Raw genomic sequence first — 20,470 nt, 5'->3', positions numbered from 1 at the left:
TTCAGAGATAGTGATTTTAAAATGGACCTGCATTTACGTATCTGTTCTACAGGTCCTAATGGATTAATGGGGTTATCGCTTTTTTTTTGTCTTACAAAATGGGTAGTGTATGGCATTAGATACCCTTGTGGTCTCCTATACATTGGGAAGAACAAAAGAATAGTGAAGACACACATATGTGAGCGTAGATCAGCTATAAGAAACCACACTGCAGATAAACCACTGGTGGCACACTATGATGCAACAAAACACACCCAAGACGAAATGTATTGGTTTGTAATTCAAGAAATTCGAGCACACCCACGAGGAGGCGATACGGATCTAACCCTGAGGAAAACTGAACAAAGATGAATTTATAACTTGGACACAGCAAAAACTGGTTTAAATCTAGCTGTGGAGTGGAATCTCTTTTATCATTGACTCAGGAAATGCAATCCACCTTCCCCGTCTCTATTGAGCTACAACGCTATTCCCATACATTAAGGGTCTCCCTGTTCAGATATTCCTTTCATTTGTTTCATTCTGAAACATCTAGGGTGACCCAGAACAAGGTCCTACTTGTGTATTACCATGCACACATTTTTTAGTGTGCGCACTGAATCGATATCGCTACCATGTGATGGTAAACGCAATCACTTATATGTACACTATTTAGCACCAAGATGTCACTGAACCCTTATTAAACATGGTCTCTCGTACAGGAGAAACAGATTTAACATCTGGGTACGAGCAGAGAATAGATTAACAACATCTATCCCTTGTGTAACCATCCGCGGCACTAATCCAAGATGGCCACCATGTTGTGCGCACACAGATGTCAGTTGAGCGGTCTAGCTTAAGTATGCCTTTTTCCAACATGGCGGCTGGATGCACACAAGCCACCACGGAAGCGTTGCCGCGAGACGAACATACAAAGATTTCCATTCCTTACGAGTAAGTGAAGCGGTAACCCAATTAATCGATTAGGACCTGTAGAACAGATACGGAAATGCAGGCCCATCTTAAAATCACTATCTCTGAATCTTAGGAAACTCTCCAGTTTTGAAAGATTCCGCGATCGGCAAGCTCCAGCAGATTACTGACGCGCGGACTGCCATTTCGTCACAAAATGTAATCACGGCATTCGGATTACCTCGCGAACGCCGCAGAAGTTAGTGCAAACGTCCACATTTGTAACATTTGGTAACAGTACTCATGATTGGAACCATGTAGGCTAAAAGTTTTTTGGTCTGTGTCTCTCCCCTCCTCCCCCTCCCCTTCTCTCTCTCATGTCAGCAGCACCACAACAACAGACGCTGCTGCACCAGAATGTCCTACTTATACCTTACCATGAACAGGTAATGGTTCAAAACAGAATATCTCATAGATTTGTCTATGTAGCAGTGAGGAGAGAATCTTCATAACCTCTCCTCTCTGCTGTTTTTTGCTGTCTTTCAGTAAGGAATAATCCACTGGGCAAAATAGTGATGCCAAACAACAAAAATTGACTCCCACACAAATGAACTAGCTACGTGAGTAGCAGGTCAGTGGGGTGCTTAGCCCCTGTGCTGCTAGATGAAACCATTATGGTCACATGAATATGAGGTTTTTAATAGTATGCAACTTTTATTTGTTTGCATTTACAGGCAGTATATGCTGATCACATGACTGCACCTTTGTATATATATTGGATTATACACGGAAAAATTGACAGCGTCCTGAAGAAGGGGACAGACTACACACTTTACATCAAGATACATCAGTTGTGGTGGATGCCTCTCCCCCGAAACACTAGTTGGTGTAGACGTGTCATGACAAAAGATAGGATGTCATGTTGTTTTCACATCACTTTGATACTAACATCACAGTTGCTGGTATAGCTAGGAAAGATCTTTTTTTGAAATAAGACGTTTTCATAATATATTTGTAAAATGCATAAAGATGATGCTTTGATCCAAACTGTGAAGCTCTCTGAGAAAATATCTACTTGTCTGTACATCTGTGATTTGTTTTTTTAGTCAAACCATCGTTATATTGGCTTTTCAGATGGTTGTTTTAACAATTGGATTATGAATTAAAAGTTGTTATATTTTTGCTAATATTCATGTTCATATGATCTTTGCAGCTAAGTGAAATAAGTATCACTTATAGGAACTACCACCCTGTTCACAAGGTAGAGGAAGTTGGGTAGCAAGTGGTGTTTGTTGATTTTGTATATGGTCTATTCCTCATATACCCTTGCCCCCTTAAAAAAAGAGGAAATCAAAATTTTGCTCAAACGTGTTTAGTAACGCTTTATCAGTCAATGGGGAAGTCGAGGTCAGAAGGGAGGGGGCAGAAGGGCTCATTTGGGGTGCTGGAGCCAAACGTGTAACTGTGGTCAATTATGCCCTCCTGCACTACCCAGGTCTGGAGTTGTTTGTGAATTACTCTGGCAAAAACATTTGCCACACTCTCCAACAGGGATACTGGCCTGTAATTCCTGGGATGCTGTCTCCCTCCTTTTTCATAAATAGGAATGATAGTAGCATTTTGCATAGAGGGAGGCACTTTGTTGATCCTGAGAATCACATTAAACAGCCTCCATAAAACCGGGGTCCAGACAGTCAACTCATCCTTAATAAGGTCTACAGGAATCAGATCCTGTCCAGGAGCTTTCCCCACTCGTTGAGATAAGATACCGTTCTCTTTTTCCAATAGCTCAAATTGCACAGGACCCAGGTTAATTTCATTGACTGAACTCCCATCCTCCACTTGCATTAACGGGTTCCCCAGGACATCCTCATGCTCTATCAAGCCAAGTGATTCTTCCAAATACTCGGGGTGATATTAGCACCTAGATCATTACTACCTCTCTCCCTATTCCCACTGATAGGTTTCCTAAATGTACAGGTGTCCCCAGTGACGGAAGCTTCCTGCAGTCTTTCCCACTCTAGACGTACTAAATTATCTTTTTATGCTTGATCAGGAGTTTATAATGGGCTCTCAGACGCCGCCACTCAATATTGTTAACACTCAAGTCTCCTTGCATTCTTCATCGAACCACTAATTGGATTCAATGGCATGTTTCTTGACACACTGGCTAGGTTTAGGGATGAAGGGTTGTATGTTAGTAACAAGGTTATCAGATATGATGTAGACCCCACTTACTAATATCTCCATCCATGGGTCCAGCTTCCACTTACATCTCCATCCATGGGTCCAGCTCCCACTTACATCTCCATCCATGGGACCAGCTCCCACTTACATCTCCATCCATGGGTCCAGCTTCCACTTACATCTCCATCCATGGGACCAGCATATACCTACATCTCCATCCATGGGACCAGCTCCCACTTGCATCTCCATCCATGGAGCCAGCTCCCACTTACATCTCCACCCATGGAACCAGCCCCCAATTACATCTCCATCCATGGGACCAGCTCCCACTTACATCTCCATCCATGGGACCAGCTCCCACTTGCATCTCCATCCATGGAGCCAGCTTCCACTTACATCTCCATCCATGGGACCAGCATATACCTACATCTCCATCCATGGAACCAGCTCCCACTTGCATCTCCATCCATGGAACCAGCTTCCACTTACATCTCCATCCATGGGACCAGCATATACCTACATCTCCATCCATGGAACCAGCTCCCACTTGCATCTCCATCCATGGAGCCAGCTTCCACTTACATCTCCATCCATGTGGCCAGCTCCCACTTACATCTCCACCCATGAAACCAGCTCCCACTTACATCTCCATCCATGGGACCAGCTCCCACTTACATCTCCATCCATGGAGCCAGCTTCCACTTGCATCTCCATCCATGGAACCAGCTCCCACTTGCATCTCCATCCATGGGACCAGCTCCCACTTACATCCATGGGACCAGCTCCCACTTACATCGCCATCCATGGAACCAGATCCCGCTTACATCTCCGTCCCTGGACCCAGCTCCCACTTACATCGCCATCCATGGAACCAGATCCCGCTTACATCTCCGTCCCTGGACCCAGCTCCCACTTACATCTCCATCCATGGGACCAGCTCCCACTTACATCTACATCCATGGAGCCAGCTCCCACTTACATCTCCATCCATGGAGCCAGCTCCCACTTACATCTCCATCGATGGGACCAGTTGCCTCTTTAATCTCCATCCATTCCAGCTCCCACTTACACCTCCATCCATGGAGCCAGCTCCCCCTTACATCTCCATCAATGGAACCAGCTGCCACTTACATCTTCATCCCCAGCTCCCACTTACATCTCCATTCATGTAACCGGCTCCCACTTACACCTCCATCCAGTGCTCCAGATAAGATTTTGAGGTGGGAGTATTTTACTCCCTATTTTTAAACTCAGAGAGTAAATGTGATTTTAAGAGAGTAAAAATGGCTTTTCTCTTTTGCAAGAGAGTAAAATGTATGTGACATTCAGTCAACGTGTGCAAAAACCGTATGGAAATCATTACTATGCGGCAGCTTTCTGCACTTTGACAGAATACACCTTTCATTATTTCTGTAAAGTCTGGCCATTTGATCTCTCCTGTATATATTTAAATGTTGGAATCACAAAAACCTACCCGATAACATAGTAAAGAAAGCATGAATTGTATTGTGTGTTTTGAGGTTCGATAGCAGAATTGTCTTTTGATGTTTAATGAAAGTTCTCATTTCTTGGAGCTATTACTACCTAATGGTATGCCAATGTTATGATACAACAGTGCAGAGAGGCAAGGATTCTATGCTAAATTCTATATCTAATCTAATGGTCAAATGGTTATGTATATAGCGCTTTTGGCAAAGCGCTGTACATGGAACCTATTTATCACAATTAGCACCAAACCAAAGTCAGTACTCCTTTATCGGCCTCCAAAGGATGAAAGGCTGAATTGGCTTTGCCTGGATTCGAACCTGCAACCTACAGATCACGCACAGATTGCAGCAACGAGTGCTCAACTCGCTGAGCTATCTTATTAGCTTACATCCTTCAGAGGTCGGTTAATTGAGTATCGACTGAGGTATAATAATCACAGTACCTAGATGTTGGACAACCCATTCATGAAGCGCTACATAAAGTTTACCATCTGGATTATCACAGGGACACGTTTTGCAGAATTTCTATTTCAATTAACAATGACACTTTCATTTGTTTGTTTTTGAACAGCGCTTGCACTTCCTGGAGAGTCAGGTGGATGCTTTAATTGTAGTCTTGAAGATTTGAGAGGCTAGAACACCTGTGATTGTGATTACACCAATCACTCACCCTTGAGCAAAGACTCTGCTATCACTGACCATTTATAGTAATGCACCCTATTGACGGCAAGGTTGAATGTATGTAAACTGGACTGTGCATAGTCATCTCTTTAACACACTGCTTTTATAATTATAGTGTAAATTGAATTATAAGTGTAAAAATGATGTGCTTCCGCATGATTAGGCACACAGCACCGGAACTCTGAAAAGTACTATTGCGCAATACTGGTTTGCTTTCACTGGAAAAAAGCATAATTTGTTTCAAAATATTAATTCTCAATTGGAACTTAGTTTTCCATCTTATTAATTATACAAGCCTAAAATTCTAGGAAAGTAAATATGCACAGTACTTCTGTTTGCTCCATGAGCATCTACACACAACACAGCAGAAGCTGAATGGAAAGAAACCATTCCTTTTATCAAAGTCTGCAGTTTCATTTTTTGGAAGACTTCAGAGAAATACATTCTGTTTCAGAGGTGGCTTGCAATTACATCCATGTAGATAAAAATCAAAAGCAGCCTTCTGGTTTCTGTCAAGTAACCTGACCTTTGCACTGCCCTCTGCTCTAAACCTGTGTGTAAATGTACACAGGAAAATAATAAAGCTGTCGTATTTACAAGATTTTCATGCGTAAAAAGGCCTTGTACGCACCTTATCTGGAGGCCTGCCTTCATCCATGGAACCAGCTCAATGCTGCGTTTGACACAGTCAGCTGTCCCTCCCTCCTACACACACACCCTCTCTAACATGGTCATCCACAGCACTGCCCATCAGTGGATCTCTTCAGACCTAATGGACTAGTCCTTCCACACCATCCCTCTCTTAGTGGGTGTAACACATGAATCAGTTATTTGATCACTTCTCTTCACCATCCTCCCTCCACAAGCCAATCTCTTCTTTTGATGTCTCCTAACAGGTCCCCTATTCACCAACAACACCCAAACCTTCTACCCTTTCCCATCGTTCAATTCTGAGCGACCCACCCATATATCCGACTGTCTCACTAGCACCGGTCACTGAATAGCACTCCAGTACTTAACACTCAACTGCTATAAAACCAGACGGTGTCTCAAAAAAGTGCAACACCCCTCCCTATATCCTTCCTCTGTTCACACCAGCCCCCAAGGTATGCAAACTTGGGGTTTTCTTTGAGAATGAGCCAAAGCTTCAACATTGCATTACGTCTACAGTCACGGCCATGAAGATCAACCCACTGAACAGATGCAAAATCCACCCCACCTCACCTAGCACTCTAATAAAACCTTAATTCCCATTTGCTCTTCTTCTCAGGCCATTTGACGACTGATCTGGCCTTCCACTAGGCCTTCCTCGATACTACATTGTTTCTCAACAGGATACTGAACGTTCTGACTCGCACCATTGCAATCCCCCATGTTTCTCTCCTGCCAAGGTCCACTGCCTTCATGCAGGAAAGCTCTTCTACCCACTGCATTCATGTAGGATGGCTCTGCTACTGACTGCCATCATGCACGATGGCTCCACCACATACCTCCTTCATGAAGGATGGCTCAGCTACCGACAACCTTCATGCAAGATGGCACCACTACCCACCTTCTTAATGCAGGATTGCTCCACTACCCACCGCCTTCATGCAGGATGTCTCCGCTACACACCGCCTTTATGCAGGATGGCGCCCCTATGCACCACCTTCATGTAGGATGTTTCTGCTACCCACCGCCTTCATTCAGGATGGATCTGCTACCCACCGCCTTCAAGCAGGATGGCTCTGCTACCCACTGCCTTCACTCAGGATGGCTCTGCTACCACTGCCTCATGCAGGATGGATCCGCTACCCACAGCCTTCATTTAGGATGGTTCTGCCACCCACCACCTTCATGCAGGATGGTTCTGCTACCCACCGCCTTCATGTAGGATGGCTCTGCTACCCACTGCCTTCAAGCAGGATGGCTCTGCTATCCACTGCCTTCACTCAAGATGGCTCGGCTACCACTGCCTCATGCAGGATGGATCCGCTACCCACAGCCTTCATGTAGGATGGTTCTGCCACCCACCACCTTCATGCAGAATGGTTTGTGCCAACTGCCTCACACATGATCTTATATCACCCAAACAATCTATATCTAGAATGTACCCCCTTCACTACAAGCCCAAACTCAACCCTTAATTAAATCTAATTCCAAAACCAATGTCCCTCAAGACATCTGACACTCCTAGGCAGTCACCACCAACTACTTTCCAAGGTGCCCTCATAAATGCCCGCTCCCTGGGAGCTCATGCCATTGAAATACACTACCTCATTACAGAATCACAGCTTGACCTCCTAGTAGTTACGGAATCCTGGCTTCACCAAGCCTCCGGTCCCCTTTTGACTCTCGCTATTCCACCAGACTACACCATCCTTAGAACTGATAGGACCCACTCACATGGAGGAGGTGTCGCCACCATTACCAAGACCAAACTCCAGTTCAGATCTTGACCTATAGAAAACATTGCAGGCTATGAAACACTGCTTGTAAAATTTCCTATAAAAGAAAAAACTACTATCAATCTAGTAGTGATCTATAAATCTCCAAACACCTCACCCAGAAATTGATATCCCTTTACTACTAGCTCCACTCATAAAACCTAATACCAAATATATCATTTTGGGAGACCTGAACTTAGGTTTTAATGACAGCCAAGACTCAAAAGCAGAAGCACTACACTCCTCCCTGAAGGATAAGAGCTTCATCCAATTAGTGAATGCCCCTACTCATATCAAAGGCAGAAACTTAGATTGGATCCTCTCACTCAACACGTCTATAACCATCGACTCTATCTCTCCTTTTAGTTGGACCGACCACCACAACATCAAATTCACCATTAGGCCCATTGAACCCCCATTAAGCAAACCTAAAATAACCAATACCTACGAAACTAGAAATTCCCGGAAACTTACTCCTGAAAACCTAGTGCTGTTGCTTTCCAAAGCCTTAGACACCGTCCCAATTTCCATTGACAACCCCTGCCTTATAGCAGACACTTACCACAACTGCCTCACCTCTACTATCAATGCTATAGCTCCTCTTACCACCAAAACCAAATGCTCTGACAAACGATCATGTTTCTGGTTCAACGATGATCTAGTTTCACTTAGGAGAACCAAACACGCTCTTGAACATGCCTTCAGAAATCACCCCACTACAGAGTCTGAAAAAGCTTTACAGGAGGTAAATAAATCCTACAAAACAGCCATCATCACCTACAAAGCTAATGCTTACAATGCGCGGATCAGCAACGCCGCCTCTGACTCGAAAGAATTGTTCTCAATCCTAAAAGAATTGGAAAATCCAGTCCCAGCCACAAATTCTACCAACCCCAGTAAAGAGTGGTGCACCACTATTCAAGACACCATAGCAGCTAAGATTGAACTACTCCAAAGCAAAATCACAACCAAAAAGCAACTACTAGCAGATAAACCCGTCATTGCCAATCACCCTCTGACCTTCTATGAGAATACCAACCCCCTCTTCCACTTCACCCCAGTCTCCCAAAAATCAGAGTTTGATACCATGGGCCTCATTACGAGGTATGCCGGTAGCCATGCCGCTATTGGCGGCATGGCTGCCGGCAAAACCGCATCCGTGTCCGTGTCCTCGGAATGAGGACTTACCGGACCATTCCGAGTTCGGATGGCCCGGATTTTCCTCACTCGAGGACACGGACACGGTTCATCCCCATTCCCATTTCAGCCCCCATTGGGCTGAATGGGAATGGGAGAGGGAGTAAACAACGGGCCATTACGAGATGGCCCGTTGTTTGTTCCCTCTTCCCCTCGCGGGACCCGGTATGCACGCCTGGTTTTCCCAGGCATGCTTAACGTGTCCCGCGAGGGGACCTCGTAATGTGGCGGAACGGGTTGAACGGCGCCGCAGCCTTTTACGGCGCCGTTTAACCCGTTCCGCCAGGGTCGTAATGAGGCCCCATATCTAAGCTCAAAGGCCCTCATTCCGAGTTAGGAGGTAAGTTCCTGTTATTACCGGCATGGTGCAAATAGCATGTCCGAGCTGGCAGTAGACCGCTAAAAGCGGCCTATTACGACTTCGCGGGCACGAGCTTTGCGCCATGCCGGTAATATACCTAGTGCCATGCCGCAAAAGGGCCCCAGAAAGCCCATACCGGCATCAAGCGCACGGTACATAAAACTACCGCAATAGAGTAAAGCAGCAATAGCGGTGACCGTAAATAGCAGTGAACGTAATTAGCGGTCACCGCTATTTACAGTCACCGTTAAATAGCGGAACCGGAAACAGCGTCATCGCACAGGAACTGGAAGGAGCAAGGCAGCCATCTTTAAAAGCACAATCCATTGCCATCCTCACCGCACAGGACCCGGAGCCATCCAGTAAATACTGACATCGACCATCAATACCTGCATCATGCCGAAAGCACCAAAAAAGGGAGCTGCCCGCCTCAGAAAGGAGCGCTTTAGCCTGGATGAGCTCCAGATGATGGTGGACACTCTCCACGAGCATTCAGACACCGTTTTTAGCGGTGACATGCAGAGGGTGACGATGGTTAAAAAGAAGGAGATCTGGGCCATGGTAGCTCAGAAGGTGAGCGCCGTGGGCAACACCCCCCGCACCACCAAGGACTGCCGAAAACTGTGGGACGGCTGAGGGTGTGGAGCATCCTCTCGGCCAACAGAAGCCAGGCCCTGGAGACAGGAGGAGGGCCAGGTTCCCCCATCAAAATGATGCCGTGGGAGGAGACGTGTGCAGCCATGATAGGGCCAGAAGCCATTGAAGGGGTTGGCGACATGGAGTGCGGGGCAACGTCATCCGTCGATGGAGATGAGTGTCCAAAGTCAATACTGACAACGCATTTGTTATGAAAGTCACTGCCAAGGGCTGGGCAAGGTGTCACGTCATGGTTGACCAAACCCTCCCGCCTTCAAATAATGCCGAAACAAGTGAGACCCAGGCAAATGCCAGGTGCAAGGCTGTAATCTATATGGCACATACCACACGAAGAGGCCCATTCCGTGAGGCACACAGGGCAGTTGATGTAAACAGTGTGCATGTGAGCCAGCACAGTACCCTGCCAACATGAGTGACCCAGACATATGCATGCATTTACAATCCAAACATAGATCAATGTGCCGCTCACCACCCAAATGGCGACAACCCACTAGAATTCCATTGTGATATTGTACATATGTCCAAATGCTGAATTTAAAATCATCGCTCATGCCTTCCACCCCCACAGGCAGCGAGCATGACAGCGAGGACCAGGCAGGCAACCGGCCCAGTACCTCCAGGGGCCAAGTCAGGGCCCGCTGTCTACCTGCAAGCAGTAAGTCACTGCAAGCCACACCACCGGCTCCTGCAGGGCCCATGGAGGTTGCACAACCCCCACCCCTACCCCACCCTGCATTGGCGCAGGACACATGCCCCACGCCACACTCTGAGGAGACCAGTGTGGCTGGGGAGAATGCAGGCACGGGCCCCCTCGATGTTCCTGACAGCCCCTCATCTGTATGCGGAGCAACTGAGGACACTGATGTGATTGTCCACACCCCTGACGCCCAAACCAACCCCCAGGTGTCATACAGCGACTCCGGTGAGAGTGATACACCAGGGCATACAGGGTAAGCAGCCACACTGGAACATGCCAGTCCTGTATCCACTTCCCTCACTGAAGCAACAGAAATACATGCAAGCCCAATTCCCAGCGGGCCAACCACATCTGCCACATTAGCCATGGATGTAGAGAGCTCTGAGCAGCTCACAGGCCTCATTAATGAGTTCATCCGAGACAATCAGGAGTCCAGGCAGGAGTGGCATGATGAACTCAGGGCACTGGGTGAGGTCATCACAAGCAGCACGAACCCGCTCTGCGAGGTCCTTGGCCGGATTGCAGACGCCCTGGAGGCTGCACCTCCTGCACGACAGCCCCAGCAGGAGGACACACATTCTCAAAGCTCCTCCACCCAGACCAGCCCGCTCCGTCGCTCACAGCGTACATTGTGCCGCCATGACATGTATCCCCCTGGCTCTGGGAATGCACATTGACAATGCTGGCATACATGTGTGGCCTCTGTTGTCCTTATGGGACTAGTGTGCGGTTGTTGTGTGGGGTGGAAGTGGGGATTGAGGGTGTGTTTGGGAGTTATGTGGGGATGGGGTGGGGGGTGAGGGTGTGTTTGGGAGTTGTGTGGGGAAGGGGTGGGGGTGAGGGTGTGTTTGGGAGTTGTGGGGGTTGCGGGAGGGGGAGGGTGGTGGAGGGTTTGTTTTTCACATTTTAACCTTCTAATTCAATACACCGGCTGTTCATCAAAAAAACAACAGAGTGGACATTCATCATTGTGCATGTGTCATTTAATGTTTCACAGTGCATATTGTACATGTATCCCCACACCCAGTGCCCGATGTCCTGACATCCTCACACCCTCTGCTGACTTGTGTGTCAGAATTATTGTACAATCAATGACTGCCGCATGGCACATCCCGCCTGTGCATCGGCACCATGATGCTGTCCTGCCACTTCTTCCTCCTCCTCCCCTTCATTATCATCAGGTGGAAGCAGCTCTATGTCAGGGGGCAGGGGTACGTTCCGACGGATGCACATATTGTGCAGCATTACACATGCCATGGTCATCTTGGCCACCTTCTCATTGCTGTAGATAAGTGCCCCACCCGACCGGCTGAGGCAACGAAATCGTGCCTTCAACAGGCCAAAGGTCTGCTCAATCACCACACGCGTACAGGTATGGGAACAATTGGAGTCCTCCTCGGGCCTGTTCTGTGGGGTCCAGACAGGGGTCATGAGCCACAGCTTCAAGGGATAGCCACCATCCTCTGCATGAGAGGGGAATGAAGGTAAGTGTTTGTACATTCATGGCGGACGACTGTACTAGTCTTACCTGGCAGCAGGTAATTTCTGCCCATGCCCACATGTCCCTGGATGCATTGGCCCCATTTCTGACCCCGCTATGTGTCCTGTGCAATGGGATAATGGAGTGGGTAGCATCCTCAGGATGGGTTATGGTGTGCACTCACATCTTCTTGCACGTGCATCGTATATGCATGCAGCAGTGTTGGAGTGAAATCATTGCTGTGTTGTGTTCTGTGAGATTTGGTAGTAGGGAGTGTTGGCTGTTGTCAGTAGCATATTCGTACCACGCTGTGGTATCCCTGTTGGGCACTCCCAGGATGACTCTCCGGTGTGGTGATATGCTGGAGGCAGCGACATAGTGCATATGCAGTGCATAGTGCTAGATGCCTTTACGGTGTGTGAGGTCCGCTGATGAGTGGTGCATGTGAGGTTGCAAGCAGGGCCTCCAGCTCCAGTAATGCTAATACTATTGGTATCATCTTGGTGTGGGAGGGGGTATGGTGTGTGGGTGTGCTCCTTTTGTGCTGTGCCAGACTCCATTGCCTCCACCTGTGCTGATTGTGTGCCCCTGTGGCTCTTGGAAACACTGCTCAGGGTTCTTAACACCTTCTCGGAGATGCCGGTATTTACTCCATGCCGGCAAGGTACTTTTCGGGCTTCAGGAGGCCGTTATTTGCATGTCTGCATTACTTGGGATCAGCTCCGGTTTACGGCATGCCGCTAATATTGGCATGGTGTGTCGCACGTGCGCCCCTAGACCGCTATTTACGGCCTCATACTTTACAGTGCCATAAATAATTATCTGGTTGGTCAGAATAGCCCAAAGCGGTAAGCGATGCCGGTAAGCCTTTACCGGCACCGTTTTTCCCTTACCTCCAACCTCGGAATGACCCCCAAAGCCTCTAATTGCAAAGGAGACTCCCTCCCAGTGCAAGTACTTCAATCGTGTGCCCACACTCTTACTCCGATCATCACCAACTTTGTAAATGCCTCCTTTAACACCAATCTGGTCCCAGCTAGTATCAAAGAAGCCTGGGTTACTCCCCTTTTAAAGAAACCTACCCTTGACTCCGCTGTGCCCACTAATTATAGGCCAATAACAACAGTCCCGTTTCTTCTTAAAATCCTCGACAAATTAACTTACAATCAAGTCCAAGCACATCTAGAACAGTACCAACTCCTTGGTACCAGGCAATCCGGATTCCGTCCTAATCATAGTACGGAAACGGCTCTCCTGGACCTTAAAATCCAGATGGATACCATCAGAGACACAGGGAAACTCTGTATCCTCCTCCTACTCGATCTATCCACAGCGTTTGATCTAGTTGACCATAATAAACTCTGCTCTACTCTAGCCAAAGACTTCAACTTCTCCACCGACGCCACCACGTGGATCAAATCCTTTCTTGCAGAACAAACCTCTGGGGTCTCCATAGGTAAAGAAGCTGCCAACCCTATCCCAGTCCCTATTGGTGTACCTCAAGGCTCTTGCCTCTCACCCACACTTTATAACGCATATACTAAGCTTCTCTTCTCAGCTCTAGACGATATGGGTGTCATCTACACCAACTTTGCAGATGACATTCAGATCTTCATCCCACTCTCAGGGAATTACACCCAAGACACACAGACTATCAACAAAATATATGCCATAATTCAAAATTGGATGGCCTTAAACAGCCTCTGTCTCAATGATGAGAAGACAGAGGTGCTCATCGTGGGATCCCAGTCTAAAATAGCTGCATTTCATTCTGACTACTCCTCCATCAATATTGATGGCACAATGATACCGCTACTGAAACATGTAAAAACTCTAGGTGTCTACTTAGACGCCAACCTCACCATGACCAAACACATTAACGCCCTCTCATCCTCCACCTCTTACACTGCCAAACTAATTGCCCTAAGCCGCCAATTCTTGGCACCCACCAATTGCATTACTCTGGCCAGGGTGTTGATCTTGTCAAGACTTGACTACTGCACCGTATTATTACTTGGAACATCCAATGCTATCATTAATAAACTACAGCTAATACAAAATAAAGCCCTACGAGCCACCCTGGGAATAAGAAAATCCGACCACATCTCCAAGATCAGAAGAGAACACCACTGGCTGCCCATCAAAGCCAGAGTAATCTTCAAAACCCACTGCACCACTTTTAAATGCCTCCATAAAAATGCCCCCATTTACCTGAACCACGCTATAGCTAAAAAAGAAACTGCCAGATCCCTTAGATCCAACAACCACGCACTCTTAGCAATCCCCCGGTACAAAAATACCAGAGCAGGCGGCAGTAGTTTCCAATATCTAGCCCCCAAACATTGGAACACTCTCCCTCTCCTCATCAAAAATGAGGAAAACTTCACAGGCTTCAAGAAATCTTAAAACACGTAGCTAATCAATCAATTCCAATAAACCACTACTATGCTACCTGAAATAGGACTGCACTTGCGCGGTACCTCTGTTTTTTGTAAATAGCCTTGATTATGTATCTCTTCATTGCCCGGCTGTTAACTCTTTTGTTTTCACCACTGTGTATGTATTCTGTGTTACTACTGTTGCAAACCGTTCTGCAACTGTGCCCGATTGGCCCCTCTAATTAATGTTTTAATAAGCTGTCTGTAACCTCGCTGTGATACCTAAGGGTCTGGGCGTGTTACAAATGCAATAAATAAATAAATAAATACAATTCAATTCTGCTACCTACTGCCTTCATACAGGATGGCTCTGCTACCCACTGCCTTCATGCAGGATGGCTCTGCTACCCACCGCCTTCATGCAGGATGGCTCTGCTACACACTACCTTCATGCAGGGTGGCTCTGCTATCCACTGCCTTCATGAAGGATGGCTCTGCTACCCACCATCTTCATGCAGGTTGGCTCCGCCACATACCACCTTCATGCAGGATGGCTCTGCTACCCACTACCTTCATGCAGGATGGCTCTGCTACCCACTGCCTCATGCAGGATGGCTCTGCTACCTACTACCTTCATGCAGGATGTTTCTGCTACCCACAGCCTTAATGTAGGATGGTTCTGCCACCCACCACCTTCATGCAGGATGGTTCTGCTACCCACCACCTTCATGCAGGACGGCACTGATACCCACTGACTTCATGCAGGATGGGTCTGCTACCCACCACCTTCATGCAGGATGTCTCTGCTATTCACAGCCTTCATCTAGGATGGTTCTGCCACCCACCACCTTCATGCAGGATGGTTCTGCTACCCACCACCTTCATGCAGGATCGCACTGCTACCCACGTCTTCATGCAGGATGGCTCTGCCACATACCACCTTCATGCAGGATGGCTCTGCTGCCCACATTCTTCATGTAGGATGGTTTTGCCACCCACCACCTTCATGCAGGATAGTTCTGGTACCCACCACCTTCTTGCAGGATGGCTCTGCTACCCACAGCCTCATGCAGGATGGATCTGCTAGCCACTACCTTCATGCTGGATGGATCTGCTACCCACTACCTTCATGCTGGATGTCTCTGCTACCCACCACCTTAATGCAGGATGGCTCTGCTACCCACTGCCTTCAAGCAGGATGGCTCTGCTACCCACCACCTTCATGCAGGATGGCTCTGCTACCCACCACCTTCATGCAGGATGGCTCTGCTACCCACTGCCTTCAAGGAGGATGGCTCTGCTACCCACTGTCTTGATGCAGTGCCTTGATGCTCCTGCATTTTATCATATTGTACCCTTCTTTCTCTCTTTCAGTGCCATGATGCATTTGGCGTAAGTGTGCTCTACAAATTCCAATAACATAACATGCAGGATGGCACTGCTACCCACCGCCTTTAAGCAGGATGGCTCTGCTACCCACTGCCTTCATTTATGATGGCTCAGTTACCCACAGCCTTCATGTAGGATGGCTCCATGACCGACCACCTTCATGCAGGATGGCTCTGCTACCCAACGGCTCAAGCAGGATGGCTCTGCTACCCACTACCTCCATGCAGGATGGCTCTGCTACCCACAGCCTTCATGTAGGATGGCTCAGTTACCCACCACCTTCGGCAGGATGGCTCTGCTACCCACAGCCCTCATGCAGGATGGCTCTGCTACCCACAGCCCTCATGCAGGATGGCTCTGCTACCCACAGCCCTCAATCAGGATGGCTCCGCTACCCACAGCCCTCAATCAGGATGGCTCCGCTACCCACAGCCCTCATGCAGGATGGCTCTGCTACCCACAGCCCTCAATCAGGATGGCTCCGCTACGCACAGCCCTCATGCAGGATGGCTCCCTCTCACTCTGTAGGAGATGTTTGTGTTGTTAGGTGCATGGTTGCTTGATCCACCCCAGCTGCTGCTGACAGGAGGATAACCAGAGCGCAAGCACTGTCTTGGAGGAGTTGCGGTGATTCTTTACAGTTAATGGTAATATGAGAACAGCAGCACCCCCATAAGAGGGTAGCGGCCTAGTATTTGGAGATATACTTGGTCATCGTGTTTGTCCTGCAGGAAAGCCGGCATCACACTGAGGTTGCATTGTCTGTTTGCAGGATTTGAAGGGGGCGTGGATAGACCTTGTAAGTCACCAGAGCACCAGGCTCTGCAAATGTGCTTGTATGTCCCATTCTTTGTTAATTATTAGTGCCTTTCAAACTGTAATTAATGTGCTGGTTTTGAAGCACTAGCAACTAGTGACCCGCCTGCAAAATGAAGCATTGCCTTGGAGCTCACAGAAGAAGCAGATCATTGCTTTTAACCGGATCACATCCCAATCCCGGAAGAAAGGACATTTTGAAACACAAAATGGTGTGTATTTTTTATAAAAGTTGATATTAAAATAATGAAATAATTTAATTGTGCTACCATTATTACATTTTAAAAAGAAACAGTTTAAAATGTTCATTTATTATTCTCACTTCCAGTAAATATTGTAACCATACTACAAATGTTACATTCATGTAGTAAAGTACATTATTAAAACCTAGAAAAACCATATGAATGATTTTCTGATATTAGATACATGAAACTTATTCTGATGATTGGTCTAATTATAATGAGAGCCGGGAGCCTCTGGAACGAGCTTCCTCTTAATTCCAGAGCGTGCTCATCGTTTTCTGTTTTCAAGAAGGGCCTGCAGACAGCACCGTTCGGCTGATTTTTTTGAGCTAGTAACCAAACACTTGTATCCCCTGGTTGCCTCTTTTTTCTGCTTTATGTATGTTTGTTTTGTTTAGTGCCCCCATGCCCACGGGCTCTCGTCTTTTACGCTTTATAAATACATTAAATTTAAAAAAGTACATGATGTATTTGTTTAATTTATAGATGATTTATCTTTCAAAATCAATCGTAATGATACATTTCTTGCAATGAATAATTTATGTATGAAGTCCATTTTCTTTTTGCAATATGTGCAAGGTTTGATTCAAGCCAAAACACAGTAAAACAAATTATTTTCTGATATGAGATTGTCACACTAAGAAGCACAGTCCTGGACACGCCAATTGTACTGTAAATAGCCATTGTATAACGGGTAATGGGATAAATAGCACTAATGAGGGCCCTTTACTGCTTCACATAACTGCAAAGAGCATTTTGGAGAACATATGAATGCCCACAGAGGTTTAACTTTGACAAATATCTTTGTGATAGATGGGCTGTATGCTTGAATTGCCAAGTACATAAGGCACATTACAATGGTGCTCATTTAATTCTTCACAATGCTAACCCAAGTATTTAGGGTGTCATATACTCTGATGCAGACAGCCTCTGAGCTTTGCTTTGATGCTAACTGGCTGTGGCCTCTGCTACTCAGTTGGGGTAGCCATACTTCTCATATTTCTTTTCTCATATGAGGAGGGCCTCGCTATGTTTGGGAGACCCACAGAATTTTAGAAGAGGATAGGCCGGGCTATTAATGTCTGTGCATTTGGAGATCTGTACATGCACAGAAATCCTCAGAGAATGATACACTTAAGATGATAGAGAATACACAGACAGTGAATGCATTGCAATGCTGCTGGACCAAGTGAGACTTAGATTTGGGTTCTGCTGGGAATATTAAACCTATTTTTGTACACCCCTGGGCGAGTACAAAGTACACAAGGGCTCCTGGAGTGCCATATGTGAGGGTCACAGCTAGCAGAGAAACGTGGCATGTGCAGTGCTCGGCACAGCACCCCACGCATCTCCTTGGTGCCGCCCTGCAGAATGCCTGAGGGAGTGGTTGCCAGGCAGTGCATTTATTCTCATTATTACAGCCAATAGCAGAAGCCGGGAGACATCGCTTTGTTTCTGGAGACTCGCCTGCGTTGCAGGAGACTTGTAGGTTTGCTTCAGTACCATCATCCCTCCCTATTAAACCCCAACGCCGCCTTCCTTTACAGGGAATTATAAGTATAAATAGTGTGCATGGTGTACTGGCAATCTATAATGCACCTTGCCCAGGTTTTCCACTTGTATTTTCCTCCTCTGCCACCTCCATCATTTCCTGCTCACTATTCACTGCCATTGTAAAGTTCCCTGTTAGGCCATTGGCTCACTCACCAACCTTATAATTTATGCAGTGTTTCTGATAGAAACACTCAGCTTTCCCTTCCATGAATACAATGATATTTGCTGCACACCTGAAAAAACGCCACATGCCATAAAGGGCTCCTTCAGCCAGTCCTGTTTGTTTAGACAAGAGCACGCTGCATGCTGGGAATACCAATAGTTAAATCCACATATTTAGTGGGACACGTGAAACTACAACTCCCAGGATCTAATGTATTGTTGTCTAAAAGGCTGAAGATGAGCCCCGTGGCATGGGTCCATTTGCCAGCAAGGACTCCTGTCCCCAAAGAAACAAACCAGGTGGCATCTCACCTCATCTGGCTCCTGCCCAGCCATTTCTCCTCAGTGATCTGGGATGGCAGCCTCTCCTGTGATCTTGGGTGGATTCCTCCCCAGTGATCTTGGGTGGATTTCCCTCACGTGATCTTGGGTGGATTTCTCTCTAGTGATCCGGGGTGGAGTCCTCTCCAGTGATCCGGGGTGGATTTCTCACAGTGATCTTGGGTGGATTCCCCTCCAGTGATCTTGGGTGGATTCCCCTCCAGTGATCTTGGTTGGATTCCTCCCTAGAGATCCTGAATGGATTATTCTGCGGTGACCTCTTGCAGGATTCGGAGCAAACCCACTAAGGAAGAGAGGAAGGTCCTGGGAGACTGGGTGATGTGGAGGGTCCCAGGACTACACTGAGGCTGCGCAGAACAAGAGACACTAATCACCAAGGACAAGAGACACTAATCACAAGATCAAGTGACACTACTCCCCAGAGCATGCGCAAAGACTATCACCACTGAAGCTCCAAAAGTCTGCGTTAATTGACTGTTAGAACACCCCACGCCCCCTGTAGCCCCCCAGGAACCACTCTGAGAAAGAGTGAGAGTAATCTCCTTGTCAGATATCAGCTAAATGCCCGTTTTACAGGCCGGCTATTGGGCAGCTCCTCCTGGGCACATGTGTCCACCTTCCCTCCTTAAATGCCATGTTTAATGTGCTGGAGCATCAGCACAGGGGCTCTTCCTCCCTTCCTCCCTCCCTCCCTCCCTCCCTCCCTCCCTCCCTCCCTCCCTCCCTCCCTCCCTCCCTCCCTCCCTCCCTCCCTCCCTCCCTCCCTCCCTCCCTCCTTCCTTCCTTCCTTCCTTCCTTCCTTCCTTCCTTCCTTCCTTCCTTCCTTCCTTCCTTCCTTCCTTCCTTCCTTCCTTCCTTCCTTCCTTCCTTCCTTCCTTCCTTCCTTCCTTCCTTCCTTCCTTCCTTCCTTCCTTCCTTCCTTCCTTCCTTCCTTCCTTCCTTCCTTCCTTCCTTCCTTCCTTCCTTCCTTCCTTCCTTCCTTCCTTCCTTCCTCCCTCCCTCCCTCCTAAAGAGAAATGCGAAATGCTGCTTAACATGTCTGCAATGTTTAAATAACAGTTCCCAAGCAGTTGTAAAGCTTTTCCCTTCTACAAGCAGTTAATGTTTTCTTTAATCATGAGTAAGCTGCTTATACAATGCAAACTGACTGTTTATTCATTAGCATGTAATGAACAATTACAAAATGTTTATTGCATTCTAAATTCATACGGTCAAATTAACATACATGCCAACCCTCCCGATTTTTCAATTGAAAATATTGTTATTTTCCACTGCTCCCTCTTGCCTAAGTAATTATAACACCAATGCAATTCTCTGGGGAAATTACATTCTCCCGATTTCTGTGGTGAATTCCCCCACTCACTGGCTCCAAAATGTTGGCATGTCTGTATTAACCACTTCCTTGCATATGACTTGATTATCAGTTTAAAGTATTTACTTGACGTTTTCAAATCAGCATATAAGCAATGGGCCTCATTACGAGGTAGGTGCTAAGGGATTACCGGCACCGGTAAGGGCACTGG

The 20,470-nt window shown here is 47.1% G+C and overlaps 1 protein-coding gene across 1 annotated transcript in view; it reads right to left on the bottom strand.

Moving 5' to 3' along the window:
* The window catches only part of LOC138489416 (zinc finger protein 420-like), a 28,287-nt gene extending 9,020 nt beyond the window's left edge, over positions 1-19,267 (bottom strand). The window contains exon 1 of the mRNA XM_069617135.1: positions 18,918-19,267. Within this exon, the coding sequence (XP_069473236.1) occupies positions 18,918-18,941 (24 nt within the window). The 5' untranslated portion in view covers positions 18,942-19,267. The remainder of the gene's footprint in view (positions 1-18,917) is intronic.
* Positions 19,268-20,470: the final 1,203 nt, after the last annotated feature.

This window comes from Ambystoma mexicanum, chromosome 9 (genome assembly GCF_040938575.1).
Source record: "Ambystoma mexicanum isolate Mex_15411 chromosome 9, UKY_AmexF1_1, whole genome shotgun sequence".
Classification (NCBI taxonomy): Eukaryota; Metazoa; Chordata; class Amphibia; order Caudata; family Ambystomatidae; genus Ambystoma; species Ambystoma mexicanum.
The sequence above is the reverse complement of the archived record's forward strand: the minus strand, read 5'-3'. Positions and strand labels throughout refer to the sequence as shown.